Genomic DNA, 17,651 nt, shown 5'->3' with positions numbered 1-17,651 from the left:
ATTCCACCGAAATATTTCCCCCGGTGCTAAGGATTTGGTCATTACCGGCGCTGAGGGCTCCGTACATATTGGAACTTTGCCTTTCCTCCACATTTTGCAAACGGCGGATGCTAGCAACAATCTCGGTTAAGAATCCTCGGTCTTTCCCCGAATCGGGTCGTATTCCGCGTCATGAATCTCCTTCAAGAACTTGTCTGCCCCAGCTTTGTCGTCGGCGAAAATGTGATCTGCCACCAGCTTCTTGGGCGTCTCGCCCAACCATTGGAAGAGCGAGAAGTCCTGGAATTTGTCGGCTCGGAAGATTTCTAGGACCTCAACGGGCTCGTCTTCACTCAGATTCTCAATGAAATGGCCCATGTTCCTTGGAACGACACCAACGTCTCCGGCCACGTAATCAAAGGTTCTGGCATTTCCTTCGGCCCCAAAGATGGTTATACGAGCACGACCCTTGATGAAGTATGACCACTCGTCGGCATTTGGGTGCCAATGCATCTCACGCATAGCGCCGGGTGCAATGTCGAGATGGGCGGCTGCAATGGTCTTGGAGATGGGAAAGTTGGTCGAATCGGTGATGCGAACAAGACCCCCGGTTGTGTTGAGAGGCTCTTGATCCAGCATCTTGTGGGTGAATTGAAGCTTAGACTTCTTGACGTGAGTACCATCTGGCTTCTCCTCATCGATGGAGCCCGGGAGGCTACCCTGGAAGATGTATTTGTCGGACTTGGGAATGGTCTTGAAAACTTCTGGTGAGAGGCGGAAATTCTCCCCGAGGACCGACTTGGGAGTATGCGCTATATGGAATCAGTAATACGTCTTTTCCGGTGCACTCAAGGACTCACCAAGCCAGTCGGTCAACAAAAAGGTCGACTCTTCGTTGAAGTTGCCATCGTCGAAGACGATCAAGAATTCGGTGCCGTTGGGGCTTAACCCTTGCAGAGAATGAGGATGGCCAGACGGGAAATACCACAAGTCTCCCTTCTGAAGGTCATCGATAAAGTGGCCGCCTTCAGTGTCCAGAGCAGTTACGCGCACGTTGCCCTCTAGGACGTATGCCCACTCTGCCTCCTTGTGCCAGTGAAGCTCTCGAATCACCCCATAATCGAGTCTCATATTGACACCAGCAATCTCTTTGCTTGATCCCAGTTCTCGGATGGTGGTCTGACGCGTCCACCCTCCTTCCTGCGCGCTGTCAATGATATAATGACTAGGCAGTGGAGTGATTGCAGACGTACCTCGATCCTTATATGGGAGTCGGCAAAACTCCAACGGTAGTTGGACATGCTTCCGTGATCAGTGCTGGGCGGTCGAATCATGTCTGGGTTTTGCCTCTCGCGGTCCTTGTTACGGGGGCCCATCATGGTCGCACCGTCACCGTTACGCCAAGGCAGAGGTTGCCAGTCATTGCCATACGAGTCAACTTTTTGGTCATAGGGATCTCGGTTGTCTGGTGTGTAAGGGCCATTTCGATCAAGAGGCCGCAAGGATTGTTGTTGCCGGTCGATGACTGGCACTGCCAAGCTGGCGCCCACGAACAGAGACCAAAGGGGAAGATGCATATTGGGCGAGTCAAGGGAGGTACAACCAAGATCTTCTGAGAAACCCTGTGGAAATGGAGCTGTCCAATATATATACCCCTGATATGTTAGCTAGAGCTCTGTCCGGCAGACCCGCCGAGTCGTACATTCTGCACCAGGGACCAGGGAGGAGCTCCTCCGCGCTTCCAATGAATGGCGGAGAACGTCATGAAGGTGGCAGAACGTTCATCCAGCCCAGATCATCACACGGGTCCAGCCACCCGCGCACTTTCATCCATATCGATCAACCACCCATGACGCGTTTCAGAACTCCGCAAAAGCACTCAATATGTCCCCGTCGCCCGGCAGATCGTTTCGTCCTCTGTCCTCTTCTTTGTCAGGAGTCGCCTGCCTCTGGTGCCTCAACTTCCAAGCCATTTTATCCTCCTTATGCTCTCCGTGCAATTCAATCCAAGCCAAACCGACCAGCTGTTAGTGCTCACCCGCAACCATGACCACAGCCAACGGCTACGGAGCTATAGGCGGAGACTCATATCCTGGGAGTCAGCAAAATCAAGGCTCTGAAGATGAGAACGTCCCTCTCCTTAGGAAGAAGGACTCCCACGCAACTCTTGTTCGCTTTCGGGACTACCTGAAGGAAGATATCGACAAGCGGTGGGCGGACCTGTTGCTGTTGTTGTCATATGTTATCACAGGGCTCCTCGACAGCTCGGCGGTGTTCATTTGGGGCTCGTTTGTGAGCATGCAGACCGGCAATACCGTCTACCTTGGGCTAGGTCTGGTTGAACCGAGTAAAGGAACCCGATGGATTAGGTCACTCACCTCAATCGCTTTCTTTTGTTTTGGTTCCTTCTGCTTCAGTCGGTTCCACCGCCACTTCTCGCCAAAGCGACGTTGGGTACTCCTGGCCTCGTTCGCGACACAGCTGTTCCTGGTAGTGGTGGCTGCTGTCGTTGTCATGGCTGATAGCAAGCAAGGAAATGACCTGCGTTGGGAAGTCATCGTCCCTCTCGCATTGGTCGCGTTTCAGAGTAGTGGACAAGCTGTGACCAGTCGGGCCCTGCAATACAACAGCCTCACCAGCGTCGTTTTGACGAGCATCTACTGTGACCTGTTCTCTGATCCTCTGATCATGGCGGGACTTTCCCAGAATGCAGAAAGGAATCGAAGGGCGGCGGCACCCTTGTTGCTTCTGGCAGGAGCCATCTTCGGCGGGCTCTGGGCACATAGTCCTGTTGGACTTGCTGGTGCATTGTGGACGGGAGCAGCATTGAAAATCTGCATCATTCTTGCATTCTTCCTATGGAGAGCTCAACCGCCAACGCCAACCCACTGATTGAAATCAGAAGAACGCGGGGCGCCACGTTCTCTATGACCGAGAGCTGCTTCAGAATTCTCGAAGAGGGATGGCATTGTGATCGCTAAGATGAACAAGCTAGGTATCGAAAATATTCCGTAAATGCTTGGAACGGGCTTGTCGCAAGAGGATATGTCTCTCGAGAGAACAACCACGCATTTAAGGTATTTAAATGTGCATAGCGAATTCAATCCAATTCATCGAGACCAGGTGAATATTTTCCGGCACGCCAGTCGAAGATGGGATTTGATCCTCGAAAACACTTCCGCGCACCGCAACCACAATTGTTGAATCGTAAACTGGCCATGGCTACAAGGAACCTGTCTTTCCGTATAGGCATGAGCTTTCGATTCGCATAAGGTCACTTGGCAGACGGTACACGTTCAGGCGCGGCAATACCATCCATATTCGTTTTGATCTACGCGTAGAAGATACGTTACCGTGACCGATGACCAGTTCTGAGATTTGTACGTGTTTTTCAGACTAAAGGCTGTTATTCGCCTAGGACTATGTGATTAAGGATCCATCTGCATTCAAATCCCCTCAATTATGCTGGACCTCATAGCTGCTTGTGGAAGAAATTGAGCAGGAGCTGATAGGCCTTCTCGTAGGCGGCCTTGACATCATCCTTCTCGAGGTCACTTCTGGCGGCCATAAACCCGTGAATTTGGTCCTTGAACCATTCCACTTGGTGGGGCACCTTGAGGTTTGCCTCGTATTGATCAACCGCGGCCTGATCTTCGTCCTTGGAGGGGATCACAAGCATGGGGATGGTGACGTTAGTTGCGTCGTTCGGGTCGACCATGGCTGGATGGCAGGTTGCAGCTGCTTTGAACACGGTATTGGATCCTGATACAAGATTCACAATCTGACAGATTATCAGCATCCGTACAATGGATGATCAACAGAACCCAAAGGGACTACTGACCTTGCCGCCCCAGCAGTAGCCAACAATTCCCCAACTTTTGACACCAGGATTCTTCACCCTCAATTCCTCTATCACCTTCCGGACTCGCTCGACCGTCTTTGGAGGTGCAGCGGAGGTCTGGAAGAACGCCTGCAGCTTCTTCCCCTTCTCTTCTGTGTCTGGTGGGTACCAGGAGATGTCGGCAGGCTTCCCCTCAAAGAAGTCTGGCATGTAGACTTGATACTGGTGGTCCTTGTCTGAGTGTGCAAGGATATCTGCGCCTTGCAGCGTCTGAGGGAAGAACCCAAAAATATCATAGACCACCAGAATGCCTTGAGTTGCAGACAAAGGACCCGTAGTGTATGTCTTCAATCCGTCGACGGTGATCCAGTTCCCCTTCTCTTTATAGCCTTTGCTTACAACAGCTGGAGTGTTGCAGCAAGCGGCGGACTGAGTGTGTGACATACTGGCAAGAGTTCTTGCAGAAGGGCCGAATAAGTATTGCGAGGCAGATGAAAGCTGTTTCGAGAGAGCAGAGAGTCTGAGTCGGCCTGTCATTGATCTGGGAAGTATAAAGACAATACTGAGGTGGTGTGAGAGGGTGTTGCTGGGATCAGTCAGTGGCTTCAATTGAAGGATGGACTTGGAGAACGAGTGGGGTTGTTGGCCTTTACGTCAGAAGCAGCCTGGGGGCTCGAGGTGAATTCCGAACCACGCCACAAAAAAAAATCCAGTCTAAGTCTTCAGCTCCTTTGGTCCTTCTCGCAGCTCTTCTGTTCAAAGGATAAGTATTTGAATACCTTATTTGAGAAAGCAGCAGCAGCAGCAGCAGCACTATTGTATGCATACAGCCCCATCGATAAGAAGGGCGGCTCTAAGATCCCGCACCTCCCTCACCCTCGGCTCATGGCCAGTACGAATATGCCGACGACCAATGAAATCGGAACCCACAAGGCGAGAACTCAGAGCGGCATTCGATGACGATCTCTTTCTCTATCTCATTCTTGCTCATCCCCAGTCATCCTGATCCTGAACCAGTATCGTGGCACATATCGATGCTGGTGGCGCTAGTCATCTTGCTTCCTCCTTCGCAGCCGCACCCTGAACTCAGACTGTTTGACAAACCATGCATTGTGCAGTTTCCACGGTTTAGATGGGTCTGCGAACTCAATCTGTAAAGAACCATTAGCTGAGATGTTCGTCAAAAAGAGAAAGAATTGGATTTCAAACCTCGAATCTCGCCAGCAGTGCCGGAACAAGCTTGTACATTTCGAGCAAACTGATATTCTTGCCGATGCACGTATGAGATCCTGCTCCGAAAGTGAAGAGAGAATTGTCCATTTGTCTTTTTTGTTCCAGCGATGCCTCGAGCCATCTCTTCGGGCGAAACTGTTCTGGGTGTGCCCCGAACAAAGCATCTCTGTGGACAGTCCAGGCACTGCATCCCACTATGGTGCCACCGGGAATGAATTGTCCACAAATGGTGATACCTTGGCGAGGCACGATTCGTTCAAGCGCAAGTCCAGCAGCAGGATGGCATCGAAGCGCTTCCTTAATAACAGCACTCAGGTATGGCAAGTCCCTCACATCGTTCCAGTTTACCAGTCCGTTTAGATCAGTGAATGTTCCATTCTCCCGCTGCGCCCAGAGTTCCCTCCTCAAGCTCTCCATATCATTTGGGCTTTTCAAAAGGTAGTAGAAGATTGCCCGCAGGCTAATCGCTGTCGTGTCGCTGCCAGCAAACATATTCGCAACGGTCAGTGCTAGAACTCGCTCCTGGGTGATGAACTGAGGATCCTTGTGATGAGCTTCGGTGAACCTTGACAAGAAGTCTCTCCTTGCTCGCTTTCCACTAGATGTCGATGTCGGCTTTTCCTGGCCTTGCTCCACGTCTTGTCGATTAGCAATTCGATTTCTTGCAAAAGTCGCCACTGGCGTGTTCGAACTTATCAATCCAATTTGGCTCGCAAACAATCTCAATGGATTCTTGAGAAAGACTCGATCCAAGATTGGTATTTGTCCGACCTATTATCTGTGGTTATCATATTGTGGCTGGATGTGAGCATGGACTCACTATAGCAGCGTAATTGAGCAGCCACTCCAGGTTCCCAATGATACCATCGATGTCCACTCCTCGATCCACGAAACCCAAGCGCTTGGAGTAGGTAAGCTCGCCGATGACATCAAAGGCATAGAATTGAAGCCATGTCGAGAAATCACATATGCCGTCTGGGCCTGTTTTGTCTGCAAACCTCTTCTCGAGCTGCTCCAAAAAAGCCAATGTCGTGGAATCTACCAACGGTTCGAACTGGACCAGGGTACTCATCGCATAAGCATTTGACACCGCTCTTCTGAGTTTAGCATGGAACTTCTCGTCTGTGGTACTGAACATGGTGTACAGACGGCGACCCTTTGCTATCGTTTGCTGGACCGGGTAGAAGCCTGATTTGACAAATCCAGAATTCAAAGCATATATGATCGGGATGGCCGCAGGGTCAGATACCGAGAGCACTCTAGGGCCTAGTCTGACCAAGGGACCATACTTTTCATGCAGTCGGATATGCTCAAGCTCTGGCCGACGGCTCCAGACGACGAAGAACCTCCACAGGTTTGTGCATGATGCAAGCATTGGGCCCGGAATGTGATTGATACCTGCTCCATATCTGTTGACTACAAGGCGAACGATACAGAGGCTTGCGACGATGCCAGCCAGGTACCAAAACAGTTGTTGTGACAGTCGATCAGCAACGATCTGGTTGAGAAACATCATGGGTTCAACGTGCCACTCTGCGGACATGAGCAATACCGGAGAGGCAGGACGAACTCACTCACATATTTTCTCTTAGCCAACGAGGAAGGCACTTATATGCACCCACAACAGTTCCTGGGCTTCGACCCTGATGACCTCCACGACTCCATTCATGGTTTTTGTGGGGAAAGACCCCACGTCGGAATCGCGCCGTCAGGCAGACGGAATTCGATCCGAAATGCTTTTCGGCATTAAACCAAACGCCCCCGTTGCTATTAGGGATCACCTGGGTGCGACGGGGCTTTGCGCGTGGTCTGCCTCGCTGCCTACGTATGTATCAACATGCTTGAGCATCGGCATGCGAGGCTGGATGGTTATGGAGTTTGACGTACTCCCTCGTCCGTACCTGGGCCATATCAGGAAGCAGATAGCTGAAAAGCAAGAGCGAGCGTCATATAGACCGCAGATCCAATCCAATCTGCTGACCAAACCGACAGACTATTGCCTTTATTGTCTTCGATACTTTCTACGCCTAACCGTCAACTCTGCCAGCCTTGCGACTTTGGAATTCTTGCTTAATACAAGGTCTCGGCACCATCGGCTGTTGTGGAACATTCAAGGCAGAACTCGATGTCTTGTGGGACTGTCCTCAGTCCCTGACACCTTTCCTTAAACAATTGTAAGGCTCGTCTATCCTATTCTCCACCGAAAATACAAGAATTGTTCTTTTAAGACACGGACAGCTTCGGGATTGACTTGAGATAGGTGAAACGACGGCCTCGCGTTGGGGTTCCAAGACATTCAACAGAGATAGAAAGGCCACAGCCTCAGCGCTTGCAGCATGTCCCTGCTAGAGAATCTTTTCCTAGCACTCGCAATGGGAACAAAGTCGAGTCTACACCTCTTCCACTATTCGGGAATGGGAAGCTCTACTTTCCCTCTATCCTGACAGACAGTGCCAAAGATTCTTTACATCCTATGGACTGGAATTGGCGTAAGAAGTATTTTTGGTTCATTCGTTCATCTGAAGATGCTAGCCAATATCCTTTCTCAGAAGGCCGGCCATTGCAGAAGTAGGGAGCCCCTGCTTGTTTGTGCTCAACATCCGAATCAGCTTTGCTCGCCCAAGAGTACGGGCCGCGTTACTTACATGTCTCCGTTGAAGCGAGTTCACTGTCAAATGCTCTCTACCTGATTGATTATGGGAGTGCATCGGCTCTTTGTGCCTTTCTAAAACTGCCCCCCTCTTTTTGATAACTTTCGGTTTTCTGCCTTTGACACCGCCAACGCACTCTCAACAGATATTCAGACTCTCAGGATATGTCGCTTCTTCATGGGTTTGTTTGGAAGCAGTCCGATTACCATTATCCCTGCTATTTACTTTGATATGTACCGCACTGAACAAAGGGACACGGCTCTGACTGTATTAGTCGTGACAATCTTCCTTGGGCCGGTGGTCGCTCCAATCTTTGGCGCACTTACTGTTGCCATCTGCCTAGCCTGGAGATGGGACGGAGACTGGCCCATGATCATGGGATTCGCAAAGTTCCTCCTACTCCGCTTGATTATCAAATCGACGCACCCACAAGCGGTTCTTATCTTGAAAGGAGAGCTCCAACACGCAGACAAGCAAAATAATGGGTAATACATGCCGAGCAAGAAGAGATCGAGATCGACATGAAAGAGATAATTGAGGAAAGCCTGCCAAAGGCTCTCGTATGCTCGTCACGGACCCTATTCTTCTTCCGGCCGGTTTCTATCCCTTGTCCAATTACGGATTGAAGTACGTTACCTTATTGGCTTATCTTTTGGTCTTTCTGGGAACCCACGGTAAGGAGTGGGAAGCGTTCCCCTTTTAGGTATTGCTTCAGGTATGATTATTGCTGGAATCGCATCGCTCTTGATGAAAAGCCATTAGATTCGGAAGTATCGGGTCAATATCAATAAGCATCTCCCGGAATGGAGACTCTCTCTAGCCATGACCCGTGGCTTGGTCTCCACAATCGTCCTCGGCAAGCTTGGAAAGACTAGAGTATATGCAAGTACACCGTAGACTTTGCCGACAATTGCTGGCTTCTTTGTCGGCTTCTGTTTCTTATTGACATTCATGCAACTCATGCATGTTATTGACGCATATCTTAGGTTGTGAATGAAACTTGCTCAATGCCTTGGGACTAAATGGCGATCCATCTCTGGGAGCGCTGCGGCTCTGGCCGGAAACACAATCAAACGGTCTCTCTTCGCAGCCACCTAGTAATCGAGAATTCTGAGCATTTTCTGAAATGGAATCGCTGACCATTTTCTAATGCTTTATTAGACCGATAAATATTTGAAAGAATAGATATTTAATGAGATTTCATACTTCCGGGCTGTGTTGCGGCAGTCCCTGTGTCGGTGGCTGTGTTCTTGCACTGATCCGGCCCAAAGATCCACAGAAGAGCACATGGGCTCCCAAATTATCCGTTCCTCCCAAAGTCGATTATGAGCAGGAGACGGAGACCGATCCTCATCAGTAATGCATAAAAAAATGCAGCATAAAGAGAGAAACCAAAGCATTGATATTTTATGTTATCGGATATTACCCAGACTTCCGCAGTCCACCACTGTTGAATTTGGCACTTTACATGCAACGTATTCTGTCCATACTAACGACCGACCAGATGCTTCTGTGGATGACGCGAGTCGACTGACGAAATGCCTCTAATCTGATGGTCTGCCCCTCGGGGTTCAATAAATTCCGGGGAACAACTGCCAAGGCACCTCGTGCTCGTATTGAATCCACTGCTCTCCGTACTTCTCCCGACAATACTTTTCAATTGCAGGCATTGCATTGAATACAAAGTTCGAAATATACATTCCGGCAGTTGCCAACGAGTAAAGAAGACCCCCGGTAGCAAGGCCATATCCAAAGCCAAAAAGCACATTGGCAGTGTAGTTGATATGTCGAGTAATTGCCCAAAAGCCAGTCTTGCATACTTTGGATTGGTTTTCTTTCTTCGCCTTGAATGCCATTCTTTGAAGCTCTGCAAGCAATTCCAACGCAGCGCTGGCCATGAAGATAGTGAAGCCAGCGTAAAAGAAGCGCTCCGAAAACATTGGATTGATCGATGCAGTGGTGAAAACTAGCGAACTGATGCTTTCGTACGTGAAGTCCGAGAGGACGGCAAACGCGGCGAACTTCAACGTCATGCGCTCGCGGAGCATGAAATTTACCCATAATATATGCTTGATTGAAAGAGTTGCAGGCATCAATGCTGCCAGAAATGGAAGGCGTGGAAAGGTCCGTCCAAACAATGCGATAGGAGTAGTGCCAGCGGGCGGAGGGGGTACGCCCAAATGAGATAGTGGATGAGAAGTAATCAGAACATACTGAGCAGGACCCGTAATCGCTCTACAAATGGTGAATAGCAGATTTGCTGAGATGTTCCTGCCATAATCGCCCCTTTGTATACCGAGCGGATCTTGCGATGACATTTGTGGGTTGCTATGCTCCATCGAAGACAAAAGGCCACCAGGTGGAAAATTCGAAAGACTGTTGTATGACATCGAACTTCTTTTTGAGGCGAAACAATCACTGTTCAGGCGCCCAACTTTCAGACGTTGAGGAGGCGCTGGTGGCCTTACAGAATGGGACAGGCCCTTTGGGCAGACCTAAGTAGTAGGGAATATAACGTGCGTACTTGGCGCGCCTGAGGTTCCAATGTAGTGTCCACAAACACGTTTGAGGTGAAGGTTGTCCAATTCAGGCCCTTCTTCATTTCCTTCGGGAAGTTATCGTCTGCGCGAAGCAAGTGAAGCATTGGACTCATTTCATCAGTAGCGAAATTGCCGATCATGTATTGAACATGGAAAAGGATAATCATTGAGGTCACCGAGTTCCGAGTGTCGACACTCCCCAAACTCCTTTCTCCCATTATTTCATTGACTAGCTTCGGGTTTCCTTCCAATCACGGACTTAGTGATATGTGCACTGTACACACCATCGAGCAGAGCATCCTTCTTCATCTGCGTAAGTAATTGTCGGGCCTCTTGACCTGCTCCCATATCCCTTGCTTCCAGGACGGGGAGTAATTGTGCAATTAGAGCATACCAATGTTCGAAAAATCCACGGAAAACGGAAGGAGGAGGTCGCTTCCTATGAGCAGCCACATTCTCCAAGCCTGCTTGTGCGTAGTATTCTGACAACCGATCAAAATGTTCCGTTGGCCATTGGAATGTCTTCATCATGATCTTCCAAATCTTGGTCGAAGCGTTGTGTGTGACCTCCGGATTGGGGACGCGAGTAGGATCATTGGTGGAGTAGACGTTGTTCTTGTCTGCGTCGAAGTAGTCGTATTCGTCCCACTGGAGATAACCCCCGGGTTCTAACACCATCTGGTTAATACGTTTCTCATTCCGCAGGCGACGAAAGCGCATACTCAGCATTGACACGAATTTCTGCAGGACTGCTCTGGGATCCTGATATCCTCCGAAAGGCTGGATAACAAGTCTGACGTGAACAAGATCAAATGCCCCTTCCCATTTGTCAGGCACTGGGTCGAAGAAGCTCCATTTGCTGACTGACAGGTTCGATGGAAGGTCAGGATTTGGGGGCGCTAAGCTCAGGTTGATGTCCGAAGCCTCCACTTGAGCATGAGGATACTCTTCTGCAACCTGCATAGCCCATAGACAGTGACCAGCAGCAAGTTCGGCTATACGAAGATCCTGCTTGTCATTCAAGTCGATGGAGGGGTGGATGTTGCTCTTGTGAACCTCTCGCCACAGGAAGTGCTGATAGCATAGTCGGCTTGCATCAGGTGCCGTTCTCCAGATGGAGCACTCGTCGTTGCTGATAACCACGTTTATAACCATGTTTGGAGGGAGGGCGTGGTGGACTGTGGACAAGAGATATCCGACAAGGATGGAGATGGGAAAGAAGGCGACATAGCAGGGTTGTCTCTGGGAATATATAGTCAAGCGAGCCCGTCTTCACGCCGTGTGATTGGGACTATTTGGCATCTTCTTTCGGCATAGTTGGACAAGAAGATACGACATTGAGTTGAATTGCTTGACTCAGCCATCAGATCGCGTTTTGGAGCTTGATCCTCCAGCTCATATCGTGATATACCATGCTTGAACGCATTCACCTTAGCCCAGACGCACGGCTGAAGCGTCTCCATCGGAGAGACCTTTACCTTCACGTAAAGCGATGAACATCTTTACCTCATCGAACTGTATATCTCAGACCCAAAATAAAGCAACTAGGATCCTTGCGATGAAGCTAAATCTCGCTGTTCCCAGGACGAATTGTCGGTTGGCTGTTTTCAGAAAAGTTGCTAATCGTCAACGCGTGCCACGATAGTCGTTGACATAAAGACACGCGCCAGCCCCTTCCTTCGCAAGGTTAAGCCTAATCTGCCAAGCAGCGACTAGACAATTTGGTGCCAGTGCTCAGCCAGATTGCGGAGACTCCGCGGGCTACGACAGGCTAGTGATGATTTCTAATATGGGCAACTTCTGCAGCTCAGCTCGCTGGTCCCGACACAGATTGACCGCTCGACTGCTGCCACACAAGGTCCTTTTGCGGAAGCTGCTGTCAAACTTCCAGCTTCATCGCTTCCACAGACATTGTTCTGACACGGTGTGTGGACTTTGTCGCACTCAGTATTAGTCGGCGCCAAAAGGTATTCGGGAAACGATCAACCAGCTTCGAAAATCATAAATTGCGAGCAACTTCCTCGCCGACCATGGATTCGCCAATTTGTCCAACATCTCATTCGGGACTGCAAATTTTGCGCTCAGCATGGCAGCATTAGAGGTGGAAAAGTCGCAAGGAGTTCACATCACATCCAGCGTCTACATTCCAAACCAAAAACATTAGTCCAATGACAACGGAGACCCAAGACGAGAGAATTTGCACGAGATAGCTGAGAGAGGCCATATAGCGACCGACAAGCAAGTCTTTCATTTACAGGCCGACCACATTTCATTGACTAACTGATAAGATATGGGAACTGGTTGGTCGCTTTGGATGCGGAGACTGATGGCGGGTTAAGGGACAAAAATTGACCTTCATGTGGTGCCCACCGTGCCCATTTTATAATTATTTTGCTTCATCGACCGAGCTAATATCGGTGGCTATTACCCGTTATCCATGTTCTATCTTTGACACTAATGTCGAGTTAGGCAACGGAAGGCTTGCCGGGTTTGAGAAAGACCTCGGACTGCAAGGCTACGATTACAACAAAATGCTAACCGCATTTTACATCGGCTCTGTCGTCTTCGAAATGCCCTCAAGCTTCGCCTGCAAGTTCTTTGGCCCGGGGTGGTTTATTCCCACGATGGAAGTTGGGTTTGGTGTCTTCTCGTTTCTGACAGGCTTCTGTACGAATATCCAGAACGTTTCCGCTGTCCGGTTCCTGCTTGAAATGCGTGAAGCCGGAATGCTTCCCGGAATCGCATGCTGTCTTTCCTAGGTGGTACCGACGGAGCGAGCTGGTCTTTCGTTTATCGTTGTACATTATCATGACTCCACTTGCCGGGCCTTTGGGGGTCTGCTTGCGTCGGCGATCTCGACGCTTGACCGCTTGGGCTACCTACGAACTTGGAGGATGGTATTTGTCATCGAAGGCACGATTACTTGCGGCCTAGGTCTACTGTCCTTCTTCACCCTGACCGGTCGACCCAAGACAGCCAGATGGCTTATGACCGAAGAGAAGGACCTCGCCATAGCACGAGTGAAATCCGAACGAACAGCAAACACAGAAGTACTCGACGAATTCGACTAGAACAAATTACTCAAGGGAATCCTCAACCCCGTGACACTGGCAACCGCAACAAACTTCGGCCTCAGAAACATCACAGAGCAGGGCCTCGCATTCTTTGCGGCGACCATCGTCAAGAGCATTTACCCTCAGCATAGCGTGGTTTCACAACAACTGCACACCGTACCTCCTTATATTCTTGGTGCAGGCTTTGTACTCATCTTACCCTAATTGAGCTGGAAGACTGGCCGCTACCTGATTTACTACATCATTGCCCTTCTGATCACACTTTGTGGATTTGTGATGTTCCTCGGAACACGAAATACCGATGCTCGCTACGGTGCAACCTTCCCAGAGGCTAGCTCTGCATTTCTGTTTGGAACTTTGAGCAACGCTTTGATATCGGTGAATGTCATCTCGGACACTTCAAGGTCTGCCGCCACAGGAACCAACGTTCTGTTTGGGAATATCGGGGGACTAGTTTTAACATGGTCATACCTTCCCTTTGAGGGCCCTAATTACCCTATCGGCAGTGGCTTGAATCTCGCGGCCATCTCGTGCTATTTTGTCCTCCCCGTCACGCTCCTCCTATGGATGAAGTACGACAATCAGAAACGCGCCGAGAGAAATATGGACTCAGAGGTCAGTGGACTGTCGATCAAGGAACTTCAAGATCTGGACTGGCAGCAACCAGGATTCCTTTGGAAGCCTTAAGAGATTTGAGAGCAGCTAAGATATGGCCTGAAATTTCATCGTCATCACCGAGTTTGATCTTTTGGCTATGCTTAACCCGACAGTTAGGCGACGCTGACGACGATACTTAATCAGGATATTGAAAGTTTGTTCAAGACAACAGAGAATTCAGTCATTTAGAACCTTCTGACAGAGTGCTCTTAGATAAAGCACATATCTCAAATGGCTTTGGCATTGCGCAAAACACAAGTTTGAATCCCAGGTCTAGTAAACAGGGTAGATACCCATCCAACTTCCGTGGCGACTTGGCGAAGTCGGGCCGTTGATATCACTTTTCACAAAATGCGGAAGAATTTCTCCGGCTAGCACCGTCCCAGCGGCTACAGGAAGAAATTCGGAGAGCTCATCCCCTGCAGCTGCTCTGACGATATCAGCAACTGCACTTGGACTGAGATGAGTTGAAGTTCCTTCTGGTCCCCAGCGGAATGGATAGGTCATCCAAGCAGGAGGCTTCACTCCAACCCAGTCGGCCGAAATGAGTTCGCATTTCTTAGAGCAATCCAGCTTACGGTCACTGGTGGCGGTGTCATTGCGGACGAAAAAGTCAAAGCCGGCGGGGATGCCTCCAATCTTCTTGGACTCTGTTGGATTGGACCCTGCGTGAGCAAAGATTGCGTGACCATTGCGAGAGGAGAAGATGATGGGTTGAGTTCCCTGGAATTTGAAAGCTCGATCAATCTGGTCGCCGGTGAAGAATTGACCTTTGGCATGTTGTGAAAGCCAGATGCTAATGATCTTCAGCGTCGAGTTGTCAACACGAACCATGCACATTTCCCAATCCCCCACGTGTTCGCCGAGTGGCGCCACATTGATATCACCGGAACTTGTGATGCTGTCCATCATGAGCCCGTCAATATGGAGGGTTCCCGGTCCGTTGTAGGCATTGAAAAACCAGAATTGCAGATCCGTGTACGGCATGCCAGATTGCCAGAAAGCACGGACGTATGCTTTTGCGGTCGAGAAGTCGCCTTCCTTCCCGTCCAGTGCAAGATCCAAATAGAATTGGCCGTCGCCGCCCTTCTGGGGTAGTTGATCGGCTTTCGGTGCTTGCACTCGCGATTTCGCCTTTTTGTCGACGAGTATACAATGACTCAAAAATTCTTCGATGGACGTGTTGACATATTTTTCATCGGGGTGAAGATTGAGAATTGGGCCATAGAGCTTGATGACTTTTTGCAATTGATCCAGTGTCAGCGGTTTGGCTGTCGTTGTGATGGCCGTCGGCGTCACCAAGCCTCGTACACTTGATTGGACCACCTGAGGATGAAACGCGACAGCATCGGTGAAGATGTGTTTTTCCTCCATTGCTGAAGTCATGATTGACGCAGCCTTGTTGGTTAATGCATATAATGAAGTTTGATGGATGGGGAAGTATGAGCCTTCATATAGGTAATCTTGATTTTCTAGTGTCTGATGAGCTGAAATTCTGCTCGTACTCGTACAAGCCACATGCTTCGCTGCTCTTGGTGACCAAGGGTAAGCCTCAGCTGACTTGGCAGCCCAGTTTCCTTGTAACAGCCGTGTTGCAAACGGGTTGGGTGGGAGAAGTCGGCTGAGTCGCTCTCTGGCAAGGTTGATACCACAGGTTGGCAACAAGCTTGGCTTGAGCTCTGTGAATTGATTTCACACTGCATCAGGGGATTGTCCTTCGAGACGAGAGTCATTCACGAGTCTCGTAGGACCCTGTGTTAAGACTTGCACGACTGCTGGAAATGGGGGTTCGTGTCCAATGTGCCCCGCGGCTGAAGGGACTACTGGTGAGATGTAAGATGGTGAGGCTGGCTGGGAGCTCGTATTGCTCAGCTCCGTGGAGCGAGAGGAGGTCGAGTGTGACTGATCACGAGGGCATCCGTTACTTACCCGCATCGGATTATTTGACTAGTACTCCGTTGACTTCGATGGGTATAGGGCGCAAGTTAGTCGCCAGTCGTTGCCAGGGTGCCGAGCTGCACCTTTTAGCTGGGACCTAGAGGCGAATCTATGTGTGCAGCAAGAAAGATCATTGCAGAACTTAAGAACAGCGAGGTGTTGCCTTCCTCGGAGATGATTCAACAATCCATCTGTCGAAGAAGTAAATTGCGATCCCAGTTAGGGACATCTGCCTTCTCTGGCAGGTCCATCCGGGAAACTGTTTTCATTTAAGCATGCCGCCCAATAAGATCAGCTTCTTCCCACTGAAACCTTCAACCTAATCTGGAATACTCAACTCTGATGAGAAGTTGGAGAGCATTGGTAGGTTGCTATTATTTCTGCAATGCCGACAAGCGAATTGCAAAACAATGCAGTCCCCGACTGATAATAGATTTACTGGATTCAAGAAAGCATTTACACCGAAAGGTGCGATAGATAGTCTTACAATCACTTATATTAAGCCGAATATCACTCTCCGTCTCCTTTCTGAGAAGCATACAATCTACTTGAGCGTGCCGATCTCACCAAAATGGCTCCATCTCTTGATCTGAATATGCGATGGCAAGACCAGAAAGTTGTCAAGGTGGATGGACGCTGGACAGTCGATGGGTGAGACATCCGAGATCTCCACATGGAAGCTTTGCTGAAAGAGGTTGTAGTCGTCCCGGTAACACTGTGGAAGTTGTCTATCAACATCAACCTTCGAACATTCCTGGGATGACTTTTATCGGCTTGAAAGTCACATCCCCGATCAATTCCGCAACTCCTCCCCACAAGCACGGAGGAGCAGCCGTGGTTGCGACATTGATTCGAGGCCGCATGCTGAACCAAATGGAGTGCGATGGGAAGAATGATGGGCCTAAGGTGCACTCAGAAGGCGAGTGCTGGTATGAACCCCCTGGATGCCACCATGTCAGGAGCGAGAACGCTGGAGATGAAGATGCCGTGTTCATTGCAAATTTCGTCATTGAGACGAAGAAGATAGAAGTCCTTGGGATCCCGGGAGCTCTGGTCCAGATCGATGCCGAAGAAGCAGAAAGGAAGGACACTAAATAGTCAGTCAAGCACATATGTGAAGCCATTATTGCACGTAACCAGGTAGATAATAATAGGACCCCTTCTCATCGGGAAGCCGGCAGGGTCATTTTCCAACTGGTCCGAGTTGCAGGTTTGGATGCGAGGAAGATTCGGAGCAAATGCTTATCTACTGCATCCATGTGAGGGCTTTAAAGCTTGTGAGTTAGATCGACTAACCAAGGTACGGCTCAAAAGGCAAATGTTCGTCGAGTACGTCGGCGGCGAGACCGGAATTGATGGTCGTGAGATCGATTCACTTTGCCCAAGTGGTGCAGATGTTGTTCTGATAGGGTAAATTCTTCCGTCAAAGGACATCTCAATGTTGCAGTATTACCTCAGAAAAGGTACGATCCGGTAGAGTCAAGAGGAATCCTATAGCTTCATTCTGAAAAGTACAGACCTTTATAGGTATTTGGCAATTTGATCGAGAGATCTCGAAGACGTTTGAGCTGACGTGCAATCAGACAAAAGTAATTCCCAGTATCAGAGACCGAGTGTCGAGAGGCACTTCAAAAAATCTGGAGACGGTAAGGGCAACATGAAGTATTGGAATTGGTGTTCCACTTAGCTGTAACGAAGACGAGCCCTGACCGGGAATGATCTCTTCGGTTATGTTGGA

General features: G+C 49.6%; 9 protein-coding genes across 9 annotated transcripts; 3 read left to right on the top strand and 6 right to left on the bottom strand.

Annotated features, from left to right (window-relative positions):
• Window positions 1–126: 126 nt before the first annotated feature.
• Window positions 127–1,556, bottom strand: Z519_11400 (uncharacterized protein; the record flags this gene model as incomplete). Its single annotated transcript, XM_016769112.1, has 3 exons — window positions 127–791; window positions 840–1,179; window positions 1,233–1,556. The coding sequence occupies 3 exons, from the start codon at window positions 1,554–1,556 to the stop codon at window positions 127–129; spliced, it is 1,329 nt and encodes a 442-aa protein (XP_016614485.1).
• Window positions 1,557–2,025: 469 nt separating this feature from the next.
• Z519_11399 (uncharacterized protein) lies at window positions 2,026–2,871 on the top strand (the record flags this gene model as incomplete). Its single annotated transcript, XM_016769111.1, has 1 exon — window positions 2,026–2,871. The coding sequence occupies one exon, from the start codon at window positions 2,026–2,028 to the stop codon at window positions 2,869–2,871; it is 846 nt and encodes a 281-aa protein (XP_016614484.1).
• Window positions 2,872–3,451: 580 nt separating this feature from the next.
• Window positions 3,452–4,264, bottom strand: Z519_11398 (uncharacterized protein; the record flags this gene model as incomplete). The annotated part of the gene is made up of 2 exons (XM_016769110.1): window positions 3,452–3,760; window positions 3,821–4,264. The coding sequence occupies 2 exons, from the start codon at window positions 4,262–4,264 to the stop codon at window positions 3,452–3,454; spliced, it is 753 nt and encodes a 250-aa protein (XP_016614483.1).
• A 602-nt stretch (window positions 4,265–4,866) lies between these two features.
• On the bottom strand, window positions 4,867–6,596 carry Z519_11397 (uncharacterized protein; the record flags this gene model as incomplete). Its single annotated transcript, XM_016769109.1, has 3 exons — window positions 4,867–4,971; window positions 5,030–5,824; window positions 5,874–6,596. The coding sequence occupies 3 exons, from the start codon at window positions 6,594–6,596 to the stop codon at window positions 4,867–4,869; spliced, it is 1,623 nt and encodes a 540-aa protein (XP_016614482.1).
• A 2,679-nt stretch (window positions 6,597–9,275) lies between these two features.
• Z519_11396 (uncharacterized protein) lies at window positions 9,276–10,022 on the bottom strand (the record flags this gene model as incomplete). The annotated part of the gene is made up of 1 exon (XM_016769108.1): window positions 9,276–10,022. One exon carries the CDS (start codon window positions 10,020–10,022, stop codon window positions 9,276–9,278), a length of 747 nt encoding a protein of 248 aa, XP_016614481.1.
• Window positions 10,023–10,466: 444 nt separating this feature from the next.
• Z519_11395 (uncharacterized protein) lies at window positions 10,467–11,399 on the bottom strand (the record flags this gene model as incomplete). The annotated part of the gene is made up of 1 exon (XM_016769107.1): window positions 10,467–11,399. The coding sequence occupies one exon, from the start codon at window positions 11,397–11,399 to the stop codon at window positions 10,467–10,469; it is 933 nt and encodes a 310-aa protein (XP_016614480.1).
• Window positions 11,400–13,138: 1,739 nt separating this feature from the next.
• On the top strand, window positions 13,139–14,005 carry Z519_11394 (uncharacterized protein; the record flags this gene model as incomplete). Its single annotated transcript, XM_016769106.1, has 3 exons — window positions 13,139–13,264; window positions 13,316–13,474; window positions 13,535–14,005. The coding sequence occupies 3 exons, from the start codon at window positions 13,139–13,141 to the stop codon at window positions 14,003–14,005; spliced, it is 756 nt and encodes a 251-aa protein (XP_016614479.1).
• A 243-nt stretch (window positions 14,006–14,248) lies between these two features.
• On the bottom strand, window positions 14,249–15,361 carry Z519_11393 (uncharacterized protein; the record flags this gene model as incomplete). The annotated part of the gene is made up of 1 exon (XM_016769105.1): window positions 14,249–15,361. One exon carries the CDS (start codon window positions 15,359–15,361, stop codon window positions 14,249–14,251), a length of 1,113 nt encoding a protein of 370 aa, XP_016614478.1.
• A 1,123-nt stretch (window positions 15,362–16,484) lies between these two features.
• Z519_11392 (uncharacterized protein) lies at window positions 16,485–17,011 on the top strand (the record flags this gene model as incomplete). The annotated part of the gene is made up of 2 exons (XM_016769104.1): window positions 16,485–16,564; window positions 16,615–17,011. 2 exons carry the CDS (start codon window positions 16,485–16,487, stop codon window positions 17,009–17,011), a joined length of 477 nt encoding a protein of 158 aa, XP_016614477.1.
• Between the last annotated feature and the right edge of the window lie 640 nt (window positions 17,012–17,651).

This window comes from Cladophialophora bantiana, assembly GCF_000835475.1.
Source record: "Cladophialophora bantiana CBS 173.52 unplaced genomic scaffold supercont1.22, whole genome shotgun sequence".
In the NCBI taxonomy this organism is placed as follows: Eukaryota; Fungi; Ascomycota; class Eurotiomycetes; order Chaetothyriales; family Herpotrichiellaceae; genus Cladophialophora; species Cladophialophora bantiana.
The sequence above is the reverse complement of the archived record's forward strand: the minus strand, read 5'-3'. Positions and strand labels throughout refer to the sequence as shown.